Source organism: Octodon degus, unplaced genomic scaffold (assembly GCF_000260255.1).
Source record: "Octodon degus isolate 3935 unplaced genomic scaffold, OctDeg1.0 scaffold00010, whole genome shotgun sequence".
Lineage (NCBI taxonomy): Eukaryota > Metazoa > Chordata > Mammalia > Rodentia > Octodontidae > Octodon > Octodon degus.
Window position 1 is genome coordinate 22597124 of NW_004524586.1, and position 22402 is coordinate 22619525.

The 22402-nt window shown below is 44.6% G+C and overlaps 1 protein-coding gene across 13 annotated transcripts in view; it reads left to right on the forward strand.

The window, feature by feature from the left end:
• The window catches only part of Fgfr2 (fibroblast growth factor receptor 2), a 110966-nt gene that overhangs the window by 84681 nt on the left and 3883 nt on the right, over positions 1–22402 (forward strand). For all 13 annotated transcript variants that reach the window (XM_023708972.1, XM_023708979.1, XM_023708969.1 and 10 more), the window contains 8 exons: positions 1828–1979; positions 4861–4982; positions 7146–7256; positions 8732–8922; positions 17364–17486; positions 18044–18114; positions 19842–19979; positions 21519–21624. In XM_023708972.1, the coding sequence (XP_023564740.1) occupies positions 1828–1979; positions 4861–4982; positions 7146–7256; positions 8732–8922; positions 17364–17486; positions 18044–18114; positions 19842–19979; positions 21519–21624 (1014 nt within the window). The remainder of the gene's footprint in view (positions 1–1827; positions 1980–4860; positions 4983–7145; positions 7257–8731; positions 8923–17363; positions 17487–18043; positions 18115–19841; positions 19980–21518; positions 21625–22402) is intronic.

The window sequence follows — 22402 nt, forward strand, 5'->3', positions numbered from 1 at the left end:
GCATGTGGTGCTGGGGGATTGAACCGCGGTCCCTGTGCTTTGCTAAGCTTGTTCTAAGTAGGTGCTTTAGACCACTGAGCCATCTCACCAGCCTGTGTTTACTTCTTGTAAATGAATTTTCTTCCCAATTTATTCTTGAGTATCTTCTTGAGTTTCCAACCTGCATTAAGGGCAGTCTGGGTTTGCAAAGGAGAGAATTGGACTTTCCTCACTGGGGGACTACAGGTCCACTGATTCCAGGTGAGAAGAGCTTGGGACCCACTTTGTGAAATTTAGTCCCAACTAAGTTTGTCTGTCTCAACCGAGTCTTTGCCAGCTTGGTAGAAGAGGTATTTGTAAGAAGAGCTGGGGATCGGTCATCCTAGATAGGGGACAAGAGCCAAAGCTGAAGTGGCTTAGTATGCTACTTAAATTTTGCATGTTAACCCACATATTCTGTCATTCATTCATTCATTCATTCATTCATTCATTCATTCTCTTTCTCTTTGCCCCTCTCTCCCTCCCTTTTACCCCTTCTTCCTTCTCCTTCCCCATTTCTCCCCCTGGCTTCTTGTACTGGGGATTGAACCCAGTACCTTGGTGTTGCACTTTTATTCCCAGCCATTTTCTTCATTTTAAATTATAAATCTCTTTTCTTTTTTTCTTTTCGGAACTTGTGCTTATCAGGCAAGCACTTATTCTACTGAGCCATCTCCCTAGCCCCTTCATTTTAAGTTATGAGACAGGGTCTCACTAAGTTGCCAAGTTGCCCACACTAGACTGAGATTTGCAATTCTCCTGCATCAGCCTCTCAGAGAGCTCGGATTATAGATGCAAACCACTTACAGCTAACCTCATACTCTCTCTTGGGCTAAAGTCTTATTCCTGGTTTAGAGCAAGGCAATATTCAAGCATCCTATGGTCAGATCAAGACTATGTAGATATACTTAGAAGCAGCCTTTTGGTAGGCTCTGCGTAAGTTTTCTTTTCACAGAAACCAGCCAAGGGGAGACTGTGTGTAAGTGATAATCATTGTGTTAGACATGAACTGAAGTGGATCAGGCTAAATGAAGAAATATCTCGAGGGGGTCTTGGCATGTTGCCTGTGGGAGAGATGCTCTCCTATGTGATTCTGAATAAAGGTATCTTCTTTCCCATGACTTTTTGTCTCACATGTTCAGTGCACTGGTATTTGAAGCCGAAGTTGACAAGAGCTAATGTGGTTTCACCGAAAGGCCTGGGCATCAACAGGTATCCAGAAGATCTGGGGAGACACAGAATACTCCCCAGCGCCTGGATTCTGGGTTACCTTGCAAAAAAGATGTGGAGCCACTAGAATATCTGACACATTCAAATCCTAGCACTCTTTCCTTGAGACAGTCTGCTTTCTATTTCCAAAGACAGAGGAAGTAGGGACGAGCTCATTTCCTAAAAATTCTTGTGAAGTTTCCTGAGCAGAGCATGGATCCCTGGTCTGAGGGGAGCTTCATTATCCAGAACGGTGGTGCAGGCAAAGGCAGTAGCGAAGCCATCTGTGTGCCTGACCTCAAGGGACTGTCGTGAAAAAGTAGGATAGAAATCAGACTTACAGTTTGATCAAACTTAATGTAAAAGGTCTCATTTGAGAACCTGATCCCAGGAACATGTATTTTGGGCAAAATCTGGTACTATTGAATAGATGGAAGAATAGAAGGATCAGAATGCAGGGTTTTCTAATTTGCTGTATGACTTTGGCCAGCCCCTGCCCTCTTCTTCTCTAAGAATTGACGTCTGGCTGGGCTCTGGCTCCCTTCCAGCCCTCTCAGATAGAGCCAGGATTACATCTGTGTCCTTGTGTTTTGTATTCAGGTTTCTGCTGAGTCCAGCTCCTCCATGAACTCCAACACGCCCCTGGTGAGGATAACCACACGCCTCTCCTCAACAGCAGACACCCCAATGCTGGCTGGGGTCTCGGAGTATGAACTGCCAGAGGATCCAAAATGGGAGTTCCCCAGAGATAAGTGAGTGCCGCTGGGCCTATCCTCCAATGGAAACTTTGATATGAATGGGCATATTGGATTGACATTTTCTTTCTTATGATCTTTAACCACAAAGGTCTTGCTCTGACAGTGTCAATAGGAGTGAGATTGTATTTCTAAATGACCAACTTTTAGAAAAGAAAAGAATGGATTTTTTGAAAAAAAAAAAAAAAAAAAAAAAGCTCCTGTAAAGCAGTACTACAGAGTCCTGGCTGGTCTCCAAACGAGATGGCATCTGGTTATCATTTTTTTAAATTTCTAGACAATTCAAACCCAGTCAAATGGAATAAAAGTGGAATTATCCAATCTATAAAATAGATCTGACATTCCAGCTTCTGGTTACTAGAAAATTACTGTTGTATAGTTTATTTCTTTGGAGAAATTAGATGCAGGGCATAAGTTGCCTTTAGAACCTTTCATTGAATGCTACTATTTTTAATGGTTATTAATAAGCTGCTGGTATGAAAAACTTTAAGTATGGACCTGGGTCTGATTTTTGTGGACCATAATAATTTCCTTCTTGGGTGGGGTAGAGGTGTTCCACTAAGATATTTAGTCAAAGAGCTGCCATTTGGTCCTTGTAGAATGCACTCTCTCAGTGTGATTGGAACAAGTCCATGAATTTTGGGCTCTGTGGGGCTGCCTTTGAACCTGGCTCTGCCAGCCAGTGGCTGGGCGACCTTGGGTGAGTCCCTCGGTTCTCTGAACTCCATGCCTATGACACGAGGCTAATGGTACACATAGAATACACTGCACCTCCCACGACAGCACACTTCGTGGCCAAGAGAGTTTCTCTTGCATTTCAGCGTATGTCTTGGTCGTTTGGGAGCTCTGAGCTGGAGAGCCCAGGAAAACGATTGTCCAGGGCAAGATCCAAAGGAGCAGATTGTGGTCTGCCAGCCCCCATGCGCTTGACAGAGGCCACCCCTCATCAGCTTCCAAAGTGAGTTTCGCCGGAGAGATGGCAGCTCACTCTGGGGCCCTTTGAGTACTAATTAAGAGCTTAAACAGCTTGAGAGTCATGTAGGGTAAAAATGCTGACTCGTTTTGGATCTGATAAATTCACATAGCTCTTGCCTTGCTAATAAACAGCTATTCCGCTTTGTCTTGACATTTGCAGTGTCTCCCCGAGATTGTTACATGTTTAATATACACTTCTTGTATATACATATACAGATTTGGAAGCACAGAGATAAGCTTTTCCAGAAACTGTGTATGACAAACTCTGTTTGGAAGAGAGAAATGGCTTGCACAGCACTTGTGATTTTGATTTACACAACTTCATATTGCTTTGGCTTCCCAACCGTCAATGTGGAGACACTAATGGGTATCTTAAGCTAGAACTGAATGATTATCTAGGCATCATTCAGTTAGAGTGTTATTGGAAATAATTCCCAATTTGTGAACTCTAGTGAGAAAAATAGTTTATTCAACCTTTCAAGACATGTTAGTGGGATGTTAACTGGTATGGCACCACGGAAAACACGAAGAATGGTTTCTTTATCTGCAGACTGTGCAGACAGGAGGGGCTGTTTCTCGTGAACCCTGCTGGCCTCCGAGCTGTGTATGATTATATAAGTCGTTGGGCTCATGTGCACATTCCTGTGTACAGGGGACTGAATCAGGCAGTTGTGATCGTATGCTAAGAACCTGCGGCGTTCAGGTTCTGCCCGGAGTTTTTGCCACCTGCCACACTGCAGTCCACAGTGGGCGTCTGTATATGTTAGGCTATTAGCTTCCACCCGGGGGTACCCTAAGTGTGGAAAATCTGAGTGCTATGCATTTCCAAACAGTGTTTAGCACAAACGTAGGTGGAGCAGATTTTCAGTGAATGAAGGCTATTTAGCAGCAGTTTATTAGATTGGAGGCAGAAGTTACACAAAGAGAGGATTGTTATGCTTGTAGTAGCAGGGCAATGGGACATAAATTAGTCATTTTTCCAATGCAAATGTTTATTTTCTGCCAAGATGTTAAATTTAATTTTAGTTCTGGATAGAAACGGGATGACCTCAGCATAGCATACGCTGACCTTACTGTTTTTGCTGACCTCTTGCAAACCATTGTGTACTTACCGTAAATACTGTGTACTAATGGCAGTGCGGCACTTGGCTGTGTTATGCTTAAGCTAAAAAACCACATTCATAACTATTCCAGACCTCTCCATTCTGCTGGCTTCTGGAATGTCCAAGGACAATGCGTGGCTACTCATGTGACGTGCGTAGAACTTCTAAGCTTAGAATTATAATTTGCGGTGTTCACTTCAGAATTCTTTTTTCTTAATTTTGTGCAGTCATAAGAATTTCCAAGTTTACATAAAAAAATTCTCCCCATTTTCTAGAGTTTTCTTTAAAGAGCAAAAACATTAGGGATTCTTGGACATGCCTTTAAGATTCATATCCTGTAACTTGGCAAGGAATGTGACCGTAAAATCCACTGGTATTTGAATAATAGTGATTTTAAAGCTGCCACTTTCTAGGGACCAAGAAAAGGAAAGAAAAGGCTTAATGTTTTTCTCTGAGACATTCTAAATTACAAATATTTAATTGGCTCAACATCAAAAGCTCCTCGTTGTTGGCACTCAGGGAGGCTGCCCACCTCGCTAGCAAGGATGCCTTCCATAAAGAAAATAAATCAAGACTACAAATGTGAAATTTAATAGCTGTTCCACCAGTAATTGACATTCCCTAAAACGTCACTAAGAAAATACTCCAGCACGTGTGTACCCTAAGTCTCATTAGTTCCATATGATAAATACGCCATGCTTTTGCAAGCCGCAGAAAGATTTTTATATTCAGTTTTGGAATTTCCCTCATCGCGGCCCTCCACCAGATGCCGTGTGCTAATCCCCTATTTGCACACTTAGGCTGACGCTGGGCAAGCCCCTTGGGGAAGGTTGCTTTGGGCAAGTGGTCATGGCCGAAGCAGTGGGAATCGACAAAGACAAACCCAAGGAGGCAGTCACTGTGGCGGTGAAGATGTTGAAAGGTAAGCGGAGAAGCCGTGGGGGCTGGGGATGGTGAAGCTGCTTCTCAAGAATGTTCCTTTTTGTGGCATGTGAGCTGTGTCATGGCAGGAGGTCAGAGAGCACATAGTTGACCCAGAGGCTGAGGAGTTTTCAGGATAAATCAGCGTCTTAGACAGACTATTTATCTTGAGTGGTGCGTACTTAGGAAAAAGAAAAGGCGGTTTTGTTAGCAAGTGGTAGCTCCAAGATTGAGCTATTCTTCTGATTTCTGCTAGGGGGCCACAGTTCTTCTCTCCCTCCATATTTCTGTGGGCTTAGGAAGGAATCGCTCGCTTACAAACGATGGATTTAGATGCAGTCGGTACGCTGGATTCGGGATCCAAATGCCAATTTCTCTTTATTTGAAGGTTAGAATTTGGGTCCTGAATCCCAACGTACCAACCCATCTGAGTCCATTGTTTGAGTACAACAAGAGGCTCAGGGAGCAGAATGGCTTCTCTTTTTGCACAGGACACATGATAGCAGTCAGTCTAGTGAGTCGCTGAAAAAGGTGGTAGGAGCTGGTGCATAGCCCCAGCAACATGTAAGTACCGAGCCCAAGGTACAAACAAACACCGAGTGGTGCTCCTGGGAGTCTGAACAAATCTTCTAACCCTGCCTCATGCTTGTGAGTAAAGAACTTAAAGAACTTTTAACCATTAACTTATTCTCCTGTAGTATTCTTTTACAGGAAGAGTTATAGGGAACGGTCACATTATAAATCTCGGAGGGCTCTCAGGAAGGAGGTTCCAGGCTGAGTGTTCCCATAACTTGCAGGCCACACAGCCTCTCCTTGGGATGTGCTCTGCGGTTAGACTTTCTTTCTTCCTTGGTTTCTCATGAGATTGTCACCCCCTCTATCCCCAAGGAAAAGGAGCAGTGTAGGTAGAAAGAGAGAAAGGCTGTTTATGTTATCTCTCACCTATTGATCTGAGACTCCCCAGGAAGCCTGGTTTTTTGAGATCCTCTCACTTTGGGGCTCGATTGCCAGGAAGGAGATGCCAGGTGTGTGGGCGTCACCCCGGAGGCAGCCCTGGCTACCTACCAGCAGCGGTCAGGGCTCCCGTGTTTATAAGTAGGTCTTCTGATTGCACCATGGGGCATGGAACGAATGGGGGCTACCGAAGAAGAAAGGTTGTTTCTCTTGTAAGGCCTGCCAGCGCTGGCCATCTACCCTCTCAGGATGCACATGGACCTTACTCCCAGAGCCTTTGTGGCCTGGCTACAAAGCCAATGGATGCCCCAGAACTGGAGAGATCTACACCCTCCTATCTCTCTTTGTCAGAATAGATTTTGCACACAGACAATTGTATCACTCTTCCTTTTGTGAAGCTAAAATCTTTTTGCAGCGTGGCTGCTCTCTGTGCTTCTGTTTCATTTTCTTTTCAGTCAGCCAGATTTTTTCATACTGAGTTAGTGTGAAGAGGGTGCATGGGAACAGTCTTGCTGCTGACTCAAAGGTTACTGTGAGCATGTGTATGCGTAGCCTGTGCCTTTCCTATTTGAAATTATGGGCCACAGGGTTATACTACTGCTTTTTGCTAGCATGGCAGTTGGAACCCCTTTGAGAGGTCAGTAGGAGGCGTGGTCTTTTGCCTACTCAAAACGCATATGTGTACTCAGTAGTGAGTTGTGGGTTGCCTCCCAGACCTTTCTATGAATGTGCTAGGGGCTGCGCTTTGGGTTAGGAATCTTGCGCTGGAAAAAGCCTGTAGTGATTCAAAACGTTCCTGTTGTGTCTTCTCATCTGTCATCATCAGAGTTGCTTTGGGGCACCATAAAAATTGGGGTGCTTTGGATACATGTCCAAGGTACCTTGGATGTGGCAGATAATGGGGTTATTTCACTATTGAAGAAGAACACTTCGGTTTGTAAGGCTTGCCACAAAGTCTTGGCCTACACATCAGAAGCCTGTGTTGTCGTCCTGACCGTTGACCTCACTGACCCCGAGTGAGCTCTTTGACATGGAGCAGGGAATTACTGGGCATTCGGCCCTGCACAGATATTACAAGGGAACTGATTGGGGAAGTCTTTCCTAGTTCTAAAATTCAGCTTCATGCATTTGATATTTGTTTGGCCACTAGTAATGATAGTCCATGAGGCAGAGGCAGCAAGCTGATGTGTGATTCATCCAATGTTCACAGATGATGCTACGGAAAAAGATCTTTCTGATTTGGTGTCAGAGATGGAGATGATGAAGATGATTGGAAAGCACAAAAATATCATCAATCTTCTGGGAGCCTGCACACAGGATGGTGAGTGGGAGGGAAGCACTTCCCAGGCACACGCCATGAGGGCACGTGTTAGCTTCGTTGTGGAAGCAGTTACGTTGCTGGATTCTGTTCCAGGATACCTCAAGTGTATGTTTAAAATTCTCCTTAAAATTCCTTTAAGGCAGTGGGGACATAGCTCAGTAGTACAGTCAAGATTCTGTATTTAATTCCTAGTACTGCCAAAAATTAATTAAATGAAATAAACTCATATCCCCAGCAATGAATGGAGCCTGCAGAAAGAGGGGTTTTGCAGTGCTTAGGTCAGAACCTAGAGGCATTTGGAAAGGTAATTTCCTTACGCTTTTGTTTTGTAAGTGCTAAGCAAGATTTCGTAAAATAAGACTGAGAAGGTCTTCCCTCAAAACAGGGATTGGGGAACCCCTGTCTTGCCACAGCAGCTGGTGGCTGAGCTCTCAAGAGTAGCTTCAAAGAGAGAGAGTGGTGCGTAGGCCCACTTCCCGGGGGGTGGGGTGGGGTGGCAGGGCGAAGCCTGCTGCCTTCACTGTGTGCTTACTGGCACTTACGTCAGTTTGGCAGTAATAAACTTGACTGTGCCTATGTCTGACTTAGCCATTTCTCCTTTAGGTCTGAGCAGGCACTGACAACCCTTTTCTGGAAGGAGCAATTGTAGATAGTTTAGGGTTCTTGCAGCAACTTTATCGCTTGGTGCCTTTGTACTGAAGCAGTAGTAGCTTTAGACAAGACCACATGAATGGAATTGGCTGTATCCCAATGACACTTAATGACCCAAACAGGCAGCGGGCTCTATCGTAGCAACCCAGGCTGTACCACGAGGAGATTACGTAGCACATGTGAATACGGAAATATGTACAGCGCTGTTATGGCAGAAACTCGGAAGCCACCCAATTGCCCATGAGTATAGGGGGGATGGATTAATAGTGTGATAGCCTTGTTTTTTATCAGCTTTATCTCCATTTCACAGGGATAGTGTGTAAGAGAAAATACTGCAAAGCTCTATCTTTATTATTCATTTCTCTGATTAAAAATATTATGTTCTGATGGATGCATCTAGGTAGGTAGAACAGTTAAAATGAATTGGAGGGAACAAATTTATAACAGTAGTTGTTTTCCGGGAGGGCTCCAGATAGATAACAGGAGCAATGGCAGAGGCGCTGCCTGTGCAGCTTTACTTCTTACAGCCTTTCGGGGCCATCATAACCAAAGTAGATTATCATTTTGGAGAGATTAGAATGAAGGTGTTTAATTTTTATGTGTGTGTTTCTGCATAATAAAACCAAGAAAAAAAATATAAAGCTATAGCTGTAGCTAGAGGGGTAGCCTCGGCCTTTTGTGCTTGAGGCCCTGGCTTTGATCCTCAGCACAGCAAAAGCGACAGAAATCCCAAAGTGGGATGTAGACACTCAAATCCCTTATCTGAGTTGCCCAGGAGTAGTCCTGATCTGTTGCCTCATGGAGTTTCTCCTCTCTGTCCGCAGGGCCCCTCTATGTCATAGTCGAATACGCCTCCAAAGGCAACCTCCGGGAATACCTCCGTGCCCGGAGGCCTCCAGGCATGGAATACTCCTATGATATTAACCGTGTTCCTGAGGAACAGATGACCTTCAAGGACTTGGTGTCGTGCACCTACCAGCTGGCCAGAGGCATGGAATACTTAGCTTCCCAGAAAGTGAGTCTTCACATTCTACTTGGTTGGGTGGAAGCCAATTAAAGTATCTGAAGAAATCAGGCAGTTTGGACGTGCTTGTCTGCTAGATCAAGCCCTAGCATGTCTTGTGCAAATTGGAAAATATTTATGGCGTTATTTACATTCGACTTTAATGAACTCTTTAGAAGCCAGTGCAGCCTCATAAACTCATAACAACACCGCAGAGATGAGCAAGAAAGATGTCTCTTGAGACATGGCTGGCTTGACACTCATGGGAACTAGACTGGTTCGGGTATTTAATTCTGATTTGCTTTGGCTTCGTTCTTTTGTGTGGTTACTGAACTTGGGGATATATTATGTTTAGGATTTTGAATTAGATAAGGCATTAAATATTTTAAGCATAAAGATCAAGTGAGGGGGCATATTTTAGGAACCTTGAGTCCTGAGTACCTGACTGTATCTTGTGTCTTTCTGTGCCGTGTGTGAGCCCCATAGTCAGAATTGGCCAGGTCCCCTGAGGTGAATTGCCAGCATTCCTAGCATGCCGCTTACATTGGAACTTAAAATATTCAAGTTATTCTGGAAGCATTTAGACCAGAGTCCTCGGGCCATTTTGGAGGACCCCCAACGTCTTTGGTCTTACACTCAGAGTGGGTACAGAACAGCCTGTGTGGGTAGAGGGAGCTCAGCTCCTACCTGCAGTGGAGATTGATACAGTATCAGAAGTTGCCCAGGTCCCCAAAAAAGAGAAGTCCTCTGGTGAAGGTAGACCCTGTCACCTGCAGGCCTGGGCTGCTTGAAAGGTCACACACCTGAATCTCCTTAGGGTCCTTTCTAATCATAGGAGCAAGCAAGGTGGTGGCTCTTGTCAGATAGATAATTTGGGTGACATGGACCAGGGCTAGCTTTGCCTTAGCCTTGCTCTCTGTCACGTATTAACTTGGTCCTCAGCTGTCATATGGTCACTTGTTTTTTAAAGTTTGATTTAAAAAAAATTCTTTTAGAGAGTCAGAGCTTCGGACTTTTCCAAGCCCCGCTCTGTCCCCCTGTAAAATCTCCCAGCATATCATAGGTTAAGAACATAAAAGTTGAATAGTTTTGAGTTCTACAATTGTGTGCATGTAGGTGTGTGCCTGTGTACACCAGTGCCGGAGTGCTTGCCAGTCGGCAAGTCTGCGGCATCAGAAAACAACCAGATCTGGATTGTGGGACATTTGACAAGTTCTCCTTGCAAAATGTCAGTGTCCTGAAAGACAAAAAGCGCTGGGGAGAGCCTTTCAGGTTAAAAGATGCTAAGGAGATGGTAGTCCACCTGTGAATGAGGGATCCTTTACAAAGGACATTGTGTGCAAACAGAGGTGAGACTGTATTACATCCTAGATGACATTACTGTGTCCAAGTTAGATCCAGAGGAGGGTGTCTGCGGCATTGTTCAGGTGGTATGTGCAGGTGGAGCGTCCTTCATCCAAACTTCTTGAGGCCAGCAGTATTTCTGGTTTCATACTTTTTAGAATTTGAAATATTTGTATATATGTAACAGGGCATCCCGAGGAGAGGGGCCAAAGTGAAACATGAAATTCCTGTGTTGCATGCACACATTACACACATTGCCTGAAAATACCTTTATAAATTTTTAAAATATGTTTTGGGTGGAATTTTCCACTTGTGCTCTAAGGTCAGTGCATCAAATAGTTTGGATTTTCAGCCCAGGGTTGCTCAACCATGTAAATATGAATTTAGATGTGAAATATCAGTGATACCTTCAACTCACGTTTAAAGACTTCAGCCAAAAATAAATAAAGACTTCAGCCATAGAAAGTGGTGTAGAGTGTGTGTGTGTGTGTGTGTGTGTGTGTGTGTGTGTGTAAAAGCTGAATATGGAAAGAAAGTGTGAGCAAATAAGTTTAATTGCTCTATTTCACCCTTATGAAATAGGAAGTACTTTTTGCTTTTCTTTTTTAAATCTTATTTTTACTACCGGGTCTACAGGGTCTCACTACACAGATCGAACTCGTAGTGATCCTCATGTTTTAAGGCTCCCAAGGGCTGGGATTACAAGGTCTCAGTGCACCCCGGGGGCGGGGCCAGCACAACATCCAGGGGATCGAACCTCAGCCTCGATGCCTGCCTAAGTAGGCACTTCAGTCCTCTGAGCTGTCTGGGTGGCCCTGCTTTCCTTTTATTATTAATACCTATTTTATAGAATGTTGGATTTAATGTACACTGTAACTGTGTATCTGAGTTATACCCATAACTACGTTTATATCTACTACCTTCTGCCCTTTTTCCCTTTCTCTTGTTTAAGTCTCTTCTGTGCTTTCTTTTCTTTTCTTTTTTTTTTGGTACCAGGGATTGAACTCAGGACCTTGTGCTTGCCAGACAGACACTTACTCCACTGAACAATCTCCCCAGCCCTTCTTGTGCACTTTCAACGTTTTTAGATTTCACATGTTAGGGAGAATGTATGCTATTTGCATTTTTGAAATTTCTGTTTGCTTGTTTATATTTTGAGGTATTGGGGATCCAAGTGAGATCCTTTACACTGAGCTACATCCATCCCCTTTTTATTTTGAAACACAATCTCACTAAGTTGCCCAGGTGAAACTTCAAATCCTTCTGTCTCAGCCTCCCAGAGTGCTGGATTTATGAGTGTGCACCACCACACCTGGATCGTTTTAGGCTTTTTGAGGAACCCCTACATTAATTTCCACAGAGACTGACTATACTAATTTACATCCCTACTAGCAGTGTAGAAGGGTTTCTTTTTCCTGCTTCTTGCTAGTATTTGTTTTAGGTTTTGTTTTTATCCTTGATGATCGCCATTCGGACTTGGGTGAGATGGAATCTCTGCAAGGTTTGTTTGCTGTGGCATTTATTTCTCCAGGAGCTAAAGATGTTGAATGTTCTTTCATGTATTTATTGGCCATTTCTACTTCTTTTGAGGAGTGTCTGCTCAATTCATTTACCAGTTTACTGAATGGGCACTTTGGATTTTTGGTATTGAGCTTTTAGCATTGATCTTTTGATGGGGATTGCATTGAATCTGTAGATCCGTTTTGGGAGTACGGCCATTTAGCAACCCGTGGAGATCTTTCTACCTACCAGTGTCTTCTTCAGTTTCTTTCTACAGTGTGCTGAGATTTTCATTGTATAATTCTTTCATCTCCTGATTAGACTGATCCCTATTGTCTTTTTGTTTTATTCTTTGAATCTACTGGAGGAGAGTTGATTTTTTTTTTAATTGTTTTTACATTCTGTGTTTGAAATAATTTCAAATAGAAACCAGAAGAAAGCAGTCTGTCTCATAGGTGGCCTGTTTGATTCCTCTGGGCTTGGTCACTCTGAGCCCTAGCTGGGTGGGACGTGGGGGCTGCATTTTTGCAGGATGTTGCTGCAAACACAAAAGTAGTAGGAGGGCTGGCCTTATCATTTTATTCAGTTCTTCTCCACATGCTCCCAAGGGCTCTCTGATGTCTCATACCGTGGACAGGTGCTTTCTGCCCCAGCCTCAGCTCTCCTGCACCCCTCCTTCTAGGAAGTGGGCCTCTGACAAGCTCCTCCCTCTGTAGGGGTGGGGGGCACTTTCTGACTCTTTCCCTCATTCCTCAATGGATCAATTCTAAAAGCTCAACACTAAAAATTTAAAGTGCCCGTTCAGTAAATTGCTAAATGAATTGAGCAGACACTCCTCAAAAGAAGTAGAAATGGCCAGTAAGTACAGTCATCCCCACTAGGGATGGCCAGAACAGATGCAGTCCCTGAGCTATTGGAGACTATAGAAGGACAGTAGAAGAGACAGCTGATAAGATTGGAGAATAAAGTGTGGTTATATTTGTGTATGTACAAAAATTGAGATGTGAATAGTTTGAGAATCTGTTCCTTCAGGGACTGAAAGCTCCGGGTGGAGCCCTGGATTTGGCTCGAGGTGGAAGCCCTTGAGGGGCATTAGTAGGGTAGGTGGATGTTTTCCATTTGCTCCTGCTGCTGCTTGCCCAGCAGATTGGAAGTGCCCAGTCCCTGTGAAAGGCAATGGTGGTTTGCATTATGATTTATTGGGTCCCAAGACACTGAAAGTTGGTAGTTTGGGTTGGGACGTATTTTGTAGTCAGGATAGTTAGTAGCTCAATTAGAAAAGAAAGAACAATCAAGGAGTTGCCTGATTTCTAGCTTGAGTTGTTGGATGTTGGTTCATTTCCCAAGAGGAGAGGACTTGGGAATCAGAAGACGGGGCAGGGAGTGGGAAAACTTTTCAGGGAAAGTTCCGAGCTTATAGTGAAGTAGTGAGAGTCCTTCAAGGGGGGATGCCAGTGGGTGCTCAGCTCCAAGTTCCAAGTAGACAGCTGAGATGAACCAGAAAAGGGTGTCGTTAAATGAACAAAGGTAGTTGAAGAGAAGCCTAGAAAATCCTGGAGTTCTATCAAACCCTGGGAAAACTCTCAAGTCCCAAGATTGGCAGGAAATATAGGAAGTGAGTGGCAGCTGAGCAGGACCCAGCTAGGACTGAAGAGGAGGCTGAGGCACAGGCTGAAGAAGCCACAAAAGAGCGTTTCAGAAAGGAGAGGTAGAAACCAGCTGTGTGGCCCTGCTCAGAGCAAGGACGAACACGTGCAAGTTGGCTCTGTTCCTAGAAGCGGTGATTTCCTGTTTTGTCCCCCACCACACCTTGAGACGCTTCTCAGTTTGGAGCTGCCCATGATGGCGGAAAGGAAATTTAAGAGTTGGGTGGGCTGTGCAAAGTGGCAGGATGAATGCTTTTAGGCTGACAGAATGGGAGCTAAAAGCACCTTGTGAATCGTGTTTTGCTAACTATAGTTGCTATTATTGCTAATTTCTAAACACCTTCTGAGAGCCTGTGTGTAGCCAGGTAAGGTCACAAGTATCTGACACTCAGTATATAAGTATACAGTATATAAGATACACTCAGTATCTTACTTATATAATCCTCCAACTGACTGTAATAGGTGAGTTTAAGATCCCAGTTTTATGCATGTGGCTGTGGAGGACTTAGGAAGTGACAGGAAAGCTTTGTCCAGACGTGGTAGAAAGGCTGTCCTCACTTCTTGGATGAGACCCAGAGGCTCAGACTGGAGTAGCAGGTCTCAGACCTATGTGCCCGAGACCTCAGGCAACAGGTCTTTGCTAGGGCTTGGTCAGTAACCTGGTGTGGCTCATTCCTTTCTTCTGCAGGCCATCCCTGGGTAAAAGGGATGGTAATGTTTCCTTAGGGCATCACTCAGTCCAGACCTGCTTGCCCAAGGCTACCTGCAATTAAGGACCTAGAACAGATTTGAAGGATAGTAGATGAAGATCTTGAGAATGGGTGCCCTGAGGGGCACCTGTTTCCAGAGTGGAGAGATTATTTCTGAATGTGGAGAATGAGGAAACAGGGAAAGGGTCAGTAACCGCCTCCTCTCAGCCACCCCTACAGAGGGAGGAGCTTGTCAGAAGCCCCCTCCCTAGAAGGAGGGGTACAGAAGAGCTGGAGCTTGTGGCCCAGTAGGCAGTTTCTTGCCCAGGGCTGGGAATGTTAAGGTGACACAGAGCGCTGGACCTCAGGCAGCTGTCCAGTGCACACCAGGGTTGGAGATTAGAATCAGGCAAGAAATGCCATGAGCCTAGAGCAGTTCAGTCAGTGATAGGCTCTTGTGGCCCTAGGAAATTTCTAAAATCCTTATTATTTTTAGTTGGAAGACTGGGTGTGGTGGCGCATGCCTGTAATCCCAGCTCTTGGGAGGCTGTAAACAGGCAGATCACTATGAGTCTGGTCTAGTAGTGAGACCCTGAACACCCTGTAGACCCTTCCCTAAAATAAAAATAAACAAATAAATAAATTAATAATAATAATAATAATAATAATAATAATTTAGTTCGAAGTGTTAAACCTGAGGTTGGTTTTCAGAACAAGTCCTGTCACCCCCATCTACAAAGTGAACATTATCACATCTACCTCATAGGTTGCCTTGGGAATTCAATATGATCAGCATGACGCTGTATACTTCCTGCATCGGGAGGTATTAGTCTTCTTTTCCTTTGCCTATAGAAGAAAAGGGATCCCAGAGTGTTCCGGGGCCCTAATTATTTAATTCAGCTCTTTGAGCCAGAGAACAACTCAACTTTCTGTGGATGCTGAGGATTTGGCTTGCCTTTAATTATTATTTTTTTCTTGGGCACTGATTCCAAGGCTTCTGTTCAGCTCAGAGAGGGCTTCTGTGTTTCCTAGCACCCTGGAATGTGGGGTGTCCGTGTAGGCAAAATGGTGGCAGTGAACTCGGCAGTCTCCTTCCTAGCTGAGGTCCAATGTGCAGTTGGAAGCCAGATTCTTCTGACCATTGAGCTTGCCAAACACACAGCACAGTCAGCGGGAGCACACCACGGGGAGAGTTTGGCCCAGGGCTTGGAGGTTCAATTCGAAGAGGCCCCCCACCTCAGGAACACCCTCCAGCCCGAACGGTTCTGCAGGCAGCTAGGGGACCTCTCACATTTCCTGCTCCTCATCTTGCCAGGGACAGACAGACGTGGGTGGCTTCTTGCTTTCTTTCTGAGCTGAGCCCTCCCACCCAAGTGAGTGAACACTGGAAACAGTGGGTGGGGACAGAGTAAAATAATTCCATATTTGTATTTCAGAGGTAGTTTAGTTTGCTCCCTTTTGATTGGTCATTTCATAGAGTATCCATGTAAGAGTAGCTCCTTTCCAACTCTGTTGAGTGGATTGATCAGACTGCTTCATATGCTAGTTCGCCTTTGCTGAGTACTTGTGTCAGAGCATTTGGTGGTGTTATTTACTTGCTTTTTTATACCTTACCTCTCTAAAAATAGAGGCTGGTGTTTTGAGATCCCAATTACCATGTATTACCTTGTAGTCATGGTATATTAAAATGGAAGGGAAACAGCAGCTTACACAAACATATTATTTATAGAAAAGGAATATAGTATAACTAAACCTTTCAGAGTTTGAAGAGTTGCTATCAGCCTAGATCTCCAGCTGCCCCATAGTCAGCAGCACAGGATTTAGTCCTAAGGTAAGTGGCAGACACAGCTTGTGCCACCTGTGCAGCCCATGTGTTATAATAGACTAGCGTGAGAGTATGGTGTGTGTGTTGGGGGGAGGCCCTGGCTGTGAGAAAAGCCAGGAGAGGACGGAGTTGGCTCTAAGCACAAGCAGAGGGGAATGTAGAAGAGAAGTTGGCTGAGTTCAGAAGCAAGGAGAGGGGCCAGGGAGATGGCTCAGTAGAATAAGCGTTTCCCTGGCAAACACAAGGGCCTGAGTTCAATCCCTGGTCTGCCAAAAAAAAAAAAAAAAAAAGTGAGGAGGCCTGTTGGCCAGGCCTTATGGAAGGCCATGCGTGGAGTAGACTGTGGCCACACCTCAGTGGTAGAGTGAAAACTACAGAGACATTTTGGAGTAGGAATCAATAGGACTTGATTGTAAGGAATGTTGATGTGGCCTTTTCTGAGAGACCAAGACGATAAGAATGGGTGGGGTAGAAATCTTGAACTAGAGATGTCATGGGGATGGGGTGCTCAATGTGGGATTCTCCAGAATGAGCTGAAAATGGGAATGTACATCTCAGGAGAGAGGTTGAGGTAGAGATAGGACTTCGCAACTCTTTAGTATATATCTGACTACTGCTGCCAGGGTGACAGAAACACACAGGAAGGTTCTCTGCTTTTGAGGAATAGAGGAAGAAAGGAGCCAGCCAAAGAGTCCATGGTGTGGAGCAAAAAGAGTGAGCCAAGAAACAGAGACTGGGGGAGGACTCATCGGAGGGAGAGTTTTCAAAAGCAAGCAAGAAATCCACAGCCTAAAGTGGTAGAGAAGAAAAAATTGAGGGACTGGAAGAGATCACTGAGGTCTAATAGTGAAAAGGCTCTTTGTAAGCCATAGAAATCACAGGGATAGCAAATGCATCATTTATAGGAAGAAAATATAGAATTTATCATCTCCAGACCTTTCTGAGAGTATGCTATCAGGTCAGAGTGCTGGGGAAAATGACCAGGAATTGCAGATGATGTGGTGTCGCGGTTTAACCGGCTCTTCTGGAAAATGCTGTTCTGGAGCAAGTAAGAGTTGAAGTGAAGGGTTTTTAGAATGACCTAATACCGATGTTGTATGCAGCTAACAGAATATTGCTGGTGTAAGGCAACTACAGAGAAAACAAAATGTGCTTATTAGACCACCTTTGCTCTCTGAAATGACTTAAGACAATAAATACCAGCATTGTGTTAGAGGGGGCTAGAGGGCTCATGCTGGTCTACCATAGTCTTGCCAGCCCTGGTCACAAGCACTGAGACCCAGAAATAGCTTTATTGTATAGCCCCAATACGGCTTTCATGGTATATAAGGCTAATGTTTTACTTAAGATGTATGTTCTGTTTGCATTTTTAAGAAATGGATATATTTTCCTTTAAGAAGTAATTAAAGCGTTATGAAATTAGTTCTTACTCTCCTTTCTTGATTTCAGTGTATTCATCGAGATTTAGCAGCGAGAAATGTTTTGGTCACAGAAAACAATGTGATGAAAATAGCAGACTTTGGACTGGCCAGAGATATCAACAATATAGATTATTACAAAAAGACAACAAATGTAAGTTGATGACAATAAAACAGTTGTTATAGTAGAAATATACTATAATGTGTTGGCAAGGTGCAAATTCATAGGTTCAAAGCTGGAAGGAGCTGGAAGGCTTGTCCTTAGCCTTTGATTTCTATTCTTTTGCCATTATCTTCATAAATTTGCAATGAGGAGATTTAAGTTATGTATAAGCTAATTTCAGTAAATGTGAGGCAGTCTTATATGGAGAATAATCAATGGTGTCTAGGGGTTTGGTTTGAAAATAGGGCTCTTGTTAAGAATTTTCCTAGCAGAGAACAGAGCCTGAAAGTTCCTGGATCTGTTTTTTGCCCAGAAGTTGGTCAGGGTGTGTCTGTGGTATAGGGAGCTAAATGATACTGGGAATCCAAGGAGATGACATTTTAATAATGAGCTCGAATCTGTGCATCTCACACTTTATAGCTCTAGTTGGAACCTCTTGATGTGCTAATGAAAACAATTAGAATGTCAGCTTTTAAGTGGGGCAGAGCCAGCTGAGTCTGCAGCAATAACCTTGTTTCGAGGTTTTACATTTTCTTTCCTATCTGTAGGGGCGACTTCCAGTGAAGTGGATGGCTCCCGAAGCCCTTTTCGATCGAGTCTACACACATCAGAGTGACGTGTAAGTCACTGCCTTCTTTTCCGGCTTCTTCCTGGGCTTGGGTCGCATACCTGCGTGTTCCTTGCCTTTCTTCATGCTTTGGCCGCCACTACATTTCACGCAATTGAGGAGGGCGACCTCAGAAAGCATGACTTTAAGTGGGCTGGGAGCCAGTATTCTGTTACCCATCTGCCTGCCTATAGAGAACATGGGAGAGGATGGGAGGCAGAGCTGCTAACCCCCGTTGCCTGAGCAGAAGTGCTGCTCCAATGGTCTGGTGGGCGGGTGCACCTGCCCAGCTGCTGGTTGATTTGCCAGGCTGTTGACACACCCTTCACTCTTGGAAGTGCTACTGAGACCCTTCCTATGTAGGGGGTGCATCATACTCCCCTGCCCAAGTGTGTCCCCAGAGGGCCACACCAAGGGGACATGGTCATCCCAGAGGATTTCCACTGCCTCCTCTTATGGTGATTATTCTTTAAGAATACAAGGAAAATCTGGTTTTGTTTTAGCCTCCTTGATAACATTCTAGAACGCTAGTAGAAATGTCATCGTATTTTTGGTACGACACACTTAAAAATACTGTTAGGGTTAGCTACCGATTGATATTTTAGATTTGCAAATTCAGCCCAGTGATTGTTATTGTTAGGAGAAACTGGGTGAACCATACTATTTTTGTAAGTTCTGGGAATTATGATTATGCCTGAGGAAATAGTTTTTAAAAATCAGTTGAGGGGGCCTGCCCCTTAGTTCAGTTCTTTAAGTGGCTGCTTCAACAAAGCAGTCCGGCTCAGGTTGCTGCGGTTTGATCCCCACAACAAGCCATCCAAACCTGCCCTGAAGGCATTCGGAGGGAAAAAAAAAAAAATTCAGTTGAACTAGTTTTCATTTACGTGAGCAAGAGGTCTTCTGGGGGAGACTGATGCTGGCTTTGGACAGCCCATCCTCTGCTGCTCTGGAAGGAGAGTTGTGATTTTCACTTATGCCATAAGGAAACTGAGGCCCAAAGCTTTTTCTGCCTCTATTATTGCTCTGCTGGTGCTCTGCATAAAAATGGCAATCTCATTCCTGAAGTGGACCAGTGTAGAATCAGGAGGGATCGTTTCTAGAGCTGCAGTGATGTAGGCAAACAGGACCTTGCTGCGTTATCCCAGGGATAGACTCAGAAAGTTCAACTGTAGGTATCTGGAAATTCAAGTACATGGTATTCTCTGAGGTGTCTTCCATTCCTGTTCATGACCTCTGGGGCACAGGCTGCCTCCGTCATCATCCTAGCCCTTTGCTAAGTTCCTTTGCCATCCTCGTAAGTCTCAGAGCCTCTATGCCCACCCACTGGGTGGCATCCATTTTCTTGCACAGTTAGTTTGCTGGCCTTACTGTGTCAATTGCTAGTACAGGTAGGTGAGAACCCTCATAGTAGGTGCATACAGGAACGCAGAAGGCTTTGCAGTCCAAAAACTGAAATCCTCACTTCACTAATGCCAAGTGTAAGAGGAAGAACTCCTAAGCACATTGGTATTTTTTGCTTTTTGTCCATTGATGGGACACTCCATCAGGACATCTCTGTGTCATTTAGGGAGGTTCCTGGGGCTCAGGCAAAGGCCTGCAGGATGAATTGCAGGAGTGAGCATTCATTTATCTGTGAATGTGAGAACTGAGTATGTGTTTATTTTTTTTAAACAGGGCATGTTGAGGTTTCTGTGGTTCAGATGGGATAGTAATGATGTATTTTTTTTTTCTTTTTGCAGCTGGTCCTTTGGGGTGTTAATGTGGGAGATCTTCACTTTAGGGGGCTCACCTTACCCAGGGATTCCCGTGGAGGAACTTTTTAAGCTGCTAAAGGAAGGACACAGGATGGATAAGCCAGCCAACTGCACCAATGAGCTGTAAGGACTGGGTCTCCCCTGCCGGTTCTGTATGAACTCACCACACAGCTGTGCTTCTGTCTTCTCTCTTTCTTAAGATCCCTGCTTTCTAAACACTCTCCATGAAGAAAAATTGCTTGGAGCTGTCTGGTATCAACCCCAGAGCTGAGATTGATAGCTCTACTGACAGTCAATACTTGTCTAAAAGAAAGACTGTCCTGCAGAGTGTATGGAGGGGCTTTAAATCAGACGGCATCCAGCTCCCTGGGCAAGGAGAGAACCCAGCTGAGTGATCTTCCTTGGCCACTGTGCTATGCCTCAAGAGTGATAGGAAGATACCCAAATTAGACAATGAGCTAGAATGTTATGGGGCATCCCTTGCATAGCACATGTGATAGTTTCTCGCCCAGGTCTGGCCAGTAGAAAGTAGGTATTTCTGGGGGGCGTCTCTTTGCCCACTGAAAGTTGTCCCTGCCAGTTTACATCAACCAGATGCACTCAGAGCAAAAGAACTGGTATCTGATTACCTGCATTTCACTCGTAGCACTCATAGTTTACCTTAGTTTACTTCTCTTTACAGAGAAGTAAAAAATGTGTTCTAGTACCATCCTTAGGGTACCATGCCTGGCTATGCAACCACGGGCGAGTTTCTAGAAAGGTCTATCTCGCACTGTAAGTGGGATTCTGTTGTGCTAGCGACACGTGCCTTGTACAGTAGAATCAATGCTTTGAAAAGGAGGCACTGCCCCCTCCCTCTGGGGTGAACTAAGAAGACTGATTGTCTCAGAGACTGCACTCTATTGTGTGTCGTTTCATGGGGATTTTATACCAGTAATCCCGTGAGTGCTTTTCAGTGTACAGTGGATAGCTGATGAATGGCCACATTTTGTAGTATATTATATAAAGGCGTTTATTGTGCTTGTCATTCGTATGGTTTTTTTTTTTTTTTTTTTTTTTTAAACATACAGGGTCTGTCGAAACTCAAAAGCAAGATATGGGTGGGAACCTTGGTCTATGTATGGTTGGTTAATCAGGAAGTTAGTATACAGCATAGCCGTGGCAGATTAGTTCATAAAATCCTTGCCTTAACCTTGTGGGTTTGAAGACTTTTTTTTTTTTAAGCTAAGGAGCTTTTGTCAGCTAGAATCTTAAAACTCAAAGTATGGCTCAGGCAGAAGTACTTGAGAAGGAAAATTAGAATAGCTTCGAACATGTAGGTCTTACCCTTGAGCCTCCAAAAATGTCTTATAAGCATGCCACCATGGTAATGGTTCCTCTCTCACAGGAGTCCCGGGGGCATGTGTGGACAGCTCTTGATGCCTGGCTATCTCCCTGAAATATTTGGGGTAAAGTGGGGTTCTATAAATTAAAAGCACCCCTGAGAAGCCAAGCGGTCCAGCTGTTGGGGAAAGTGGATGAGCGCTTCCTCAGTTGCTGGGAAGGTTCTGTTACATTTCCTTATGTAGGGCGTGTCTCCGTGTTGCCTTCATACTAAAGCTGGCTGTCACTGTGCCCGTAGTATGGATGCTACTAATTCACCCTGGAAATCCTTTCCTTCAGGTACATGATGATGAGGGACTGTTGGCACGCAGTGCCCTCGCAGAGACCAACGTTCAAGCAGTTGGTGGAAGACTTGGACCGAATTCTTACTCTTACAACCAATGAGGTAAGATTTTCCTTTAGGAGCCAGGGTGCCTTACCTAGCTGGAGCGCAAGCTTGCGGGTACCAACTCCTCTGTGGAAATCTGAGGCACAGCTTATCATTTTGCTATAGGAGTCAGACAGAGTTAAGTTATATGTTTCTCTCAAGTCATGAGTCTTCTCAGAACTGCATTTTGTGATTTCTCAGGAGGCCAAAGCCTGAGCATCTTCCCCAGCTGCCCTCCTGGTGGCTGATGGTAGAGGGACTCAAGTGTGCTGAAGGCGGGCCCCGGGATTGAAGACAGGGGCAGTTAGGACATTTGGGCATGGGGGGAATGAGCATGGGTTTATGCTATGTGCCCCTTTTATTCTGGGCCTTGGCAGTTAGCGTGAGAGCTGCTGGGGCTCCACCGGTGATTACCTGGTCACATGAGGGCCTGTAATTCCAGCCTGCTGGGGGCGCATTACGGTTCTGTGTGGCCCTGTCTGGCAGCAGCTCCATCTTGCCTCTCTATGTGCATGGAACACATACACAGCTTTCTAAAATAAGTGACACACAGGATTTGTAAGTGAACACTGGTATCTGCTGCTTAAACAGTTTTTATTTATAATCTGTGCCAACTAAAGGAACACTCTGCTGTCACTTGGGGCTCAAACTCGGCCATATCTGTGCCTGCTTCAGTGTACAGAGGGAGTAAGCTTTCAGGGCTATGGAAAGAATATACTGTGGGCCAGAAAGATGATTAAAGCCATGGAGCCCAGGAGAACACAATGATAGGAATGGTTCACAAATCAAATGTGAG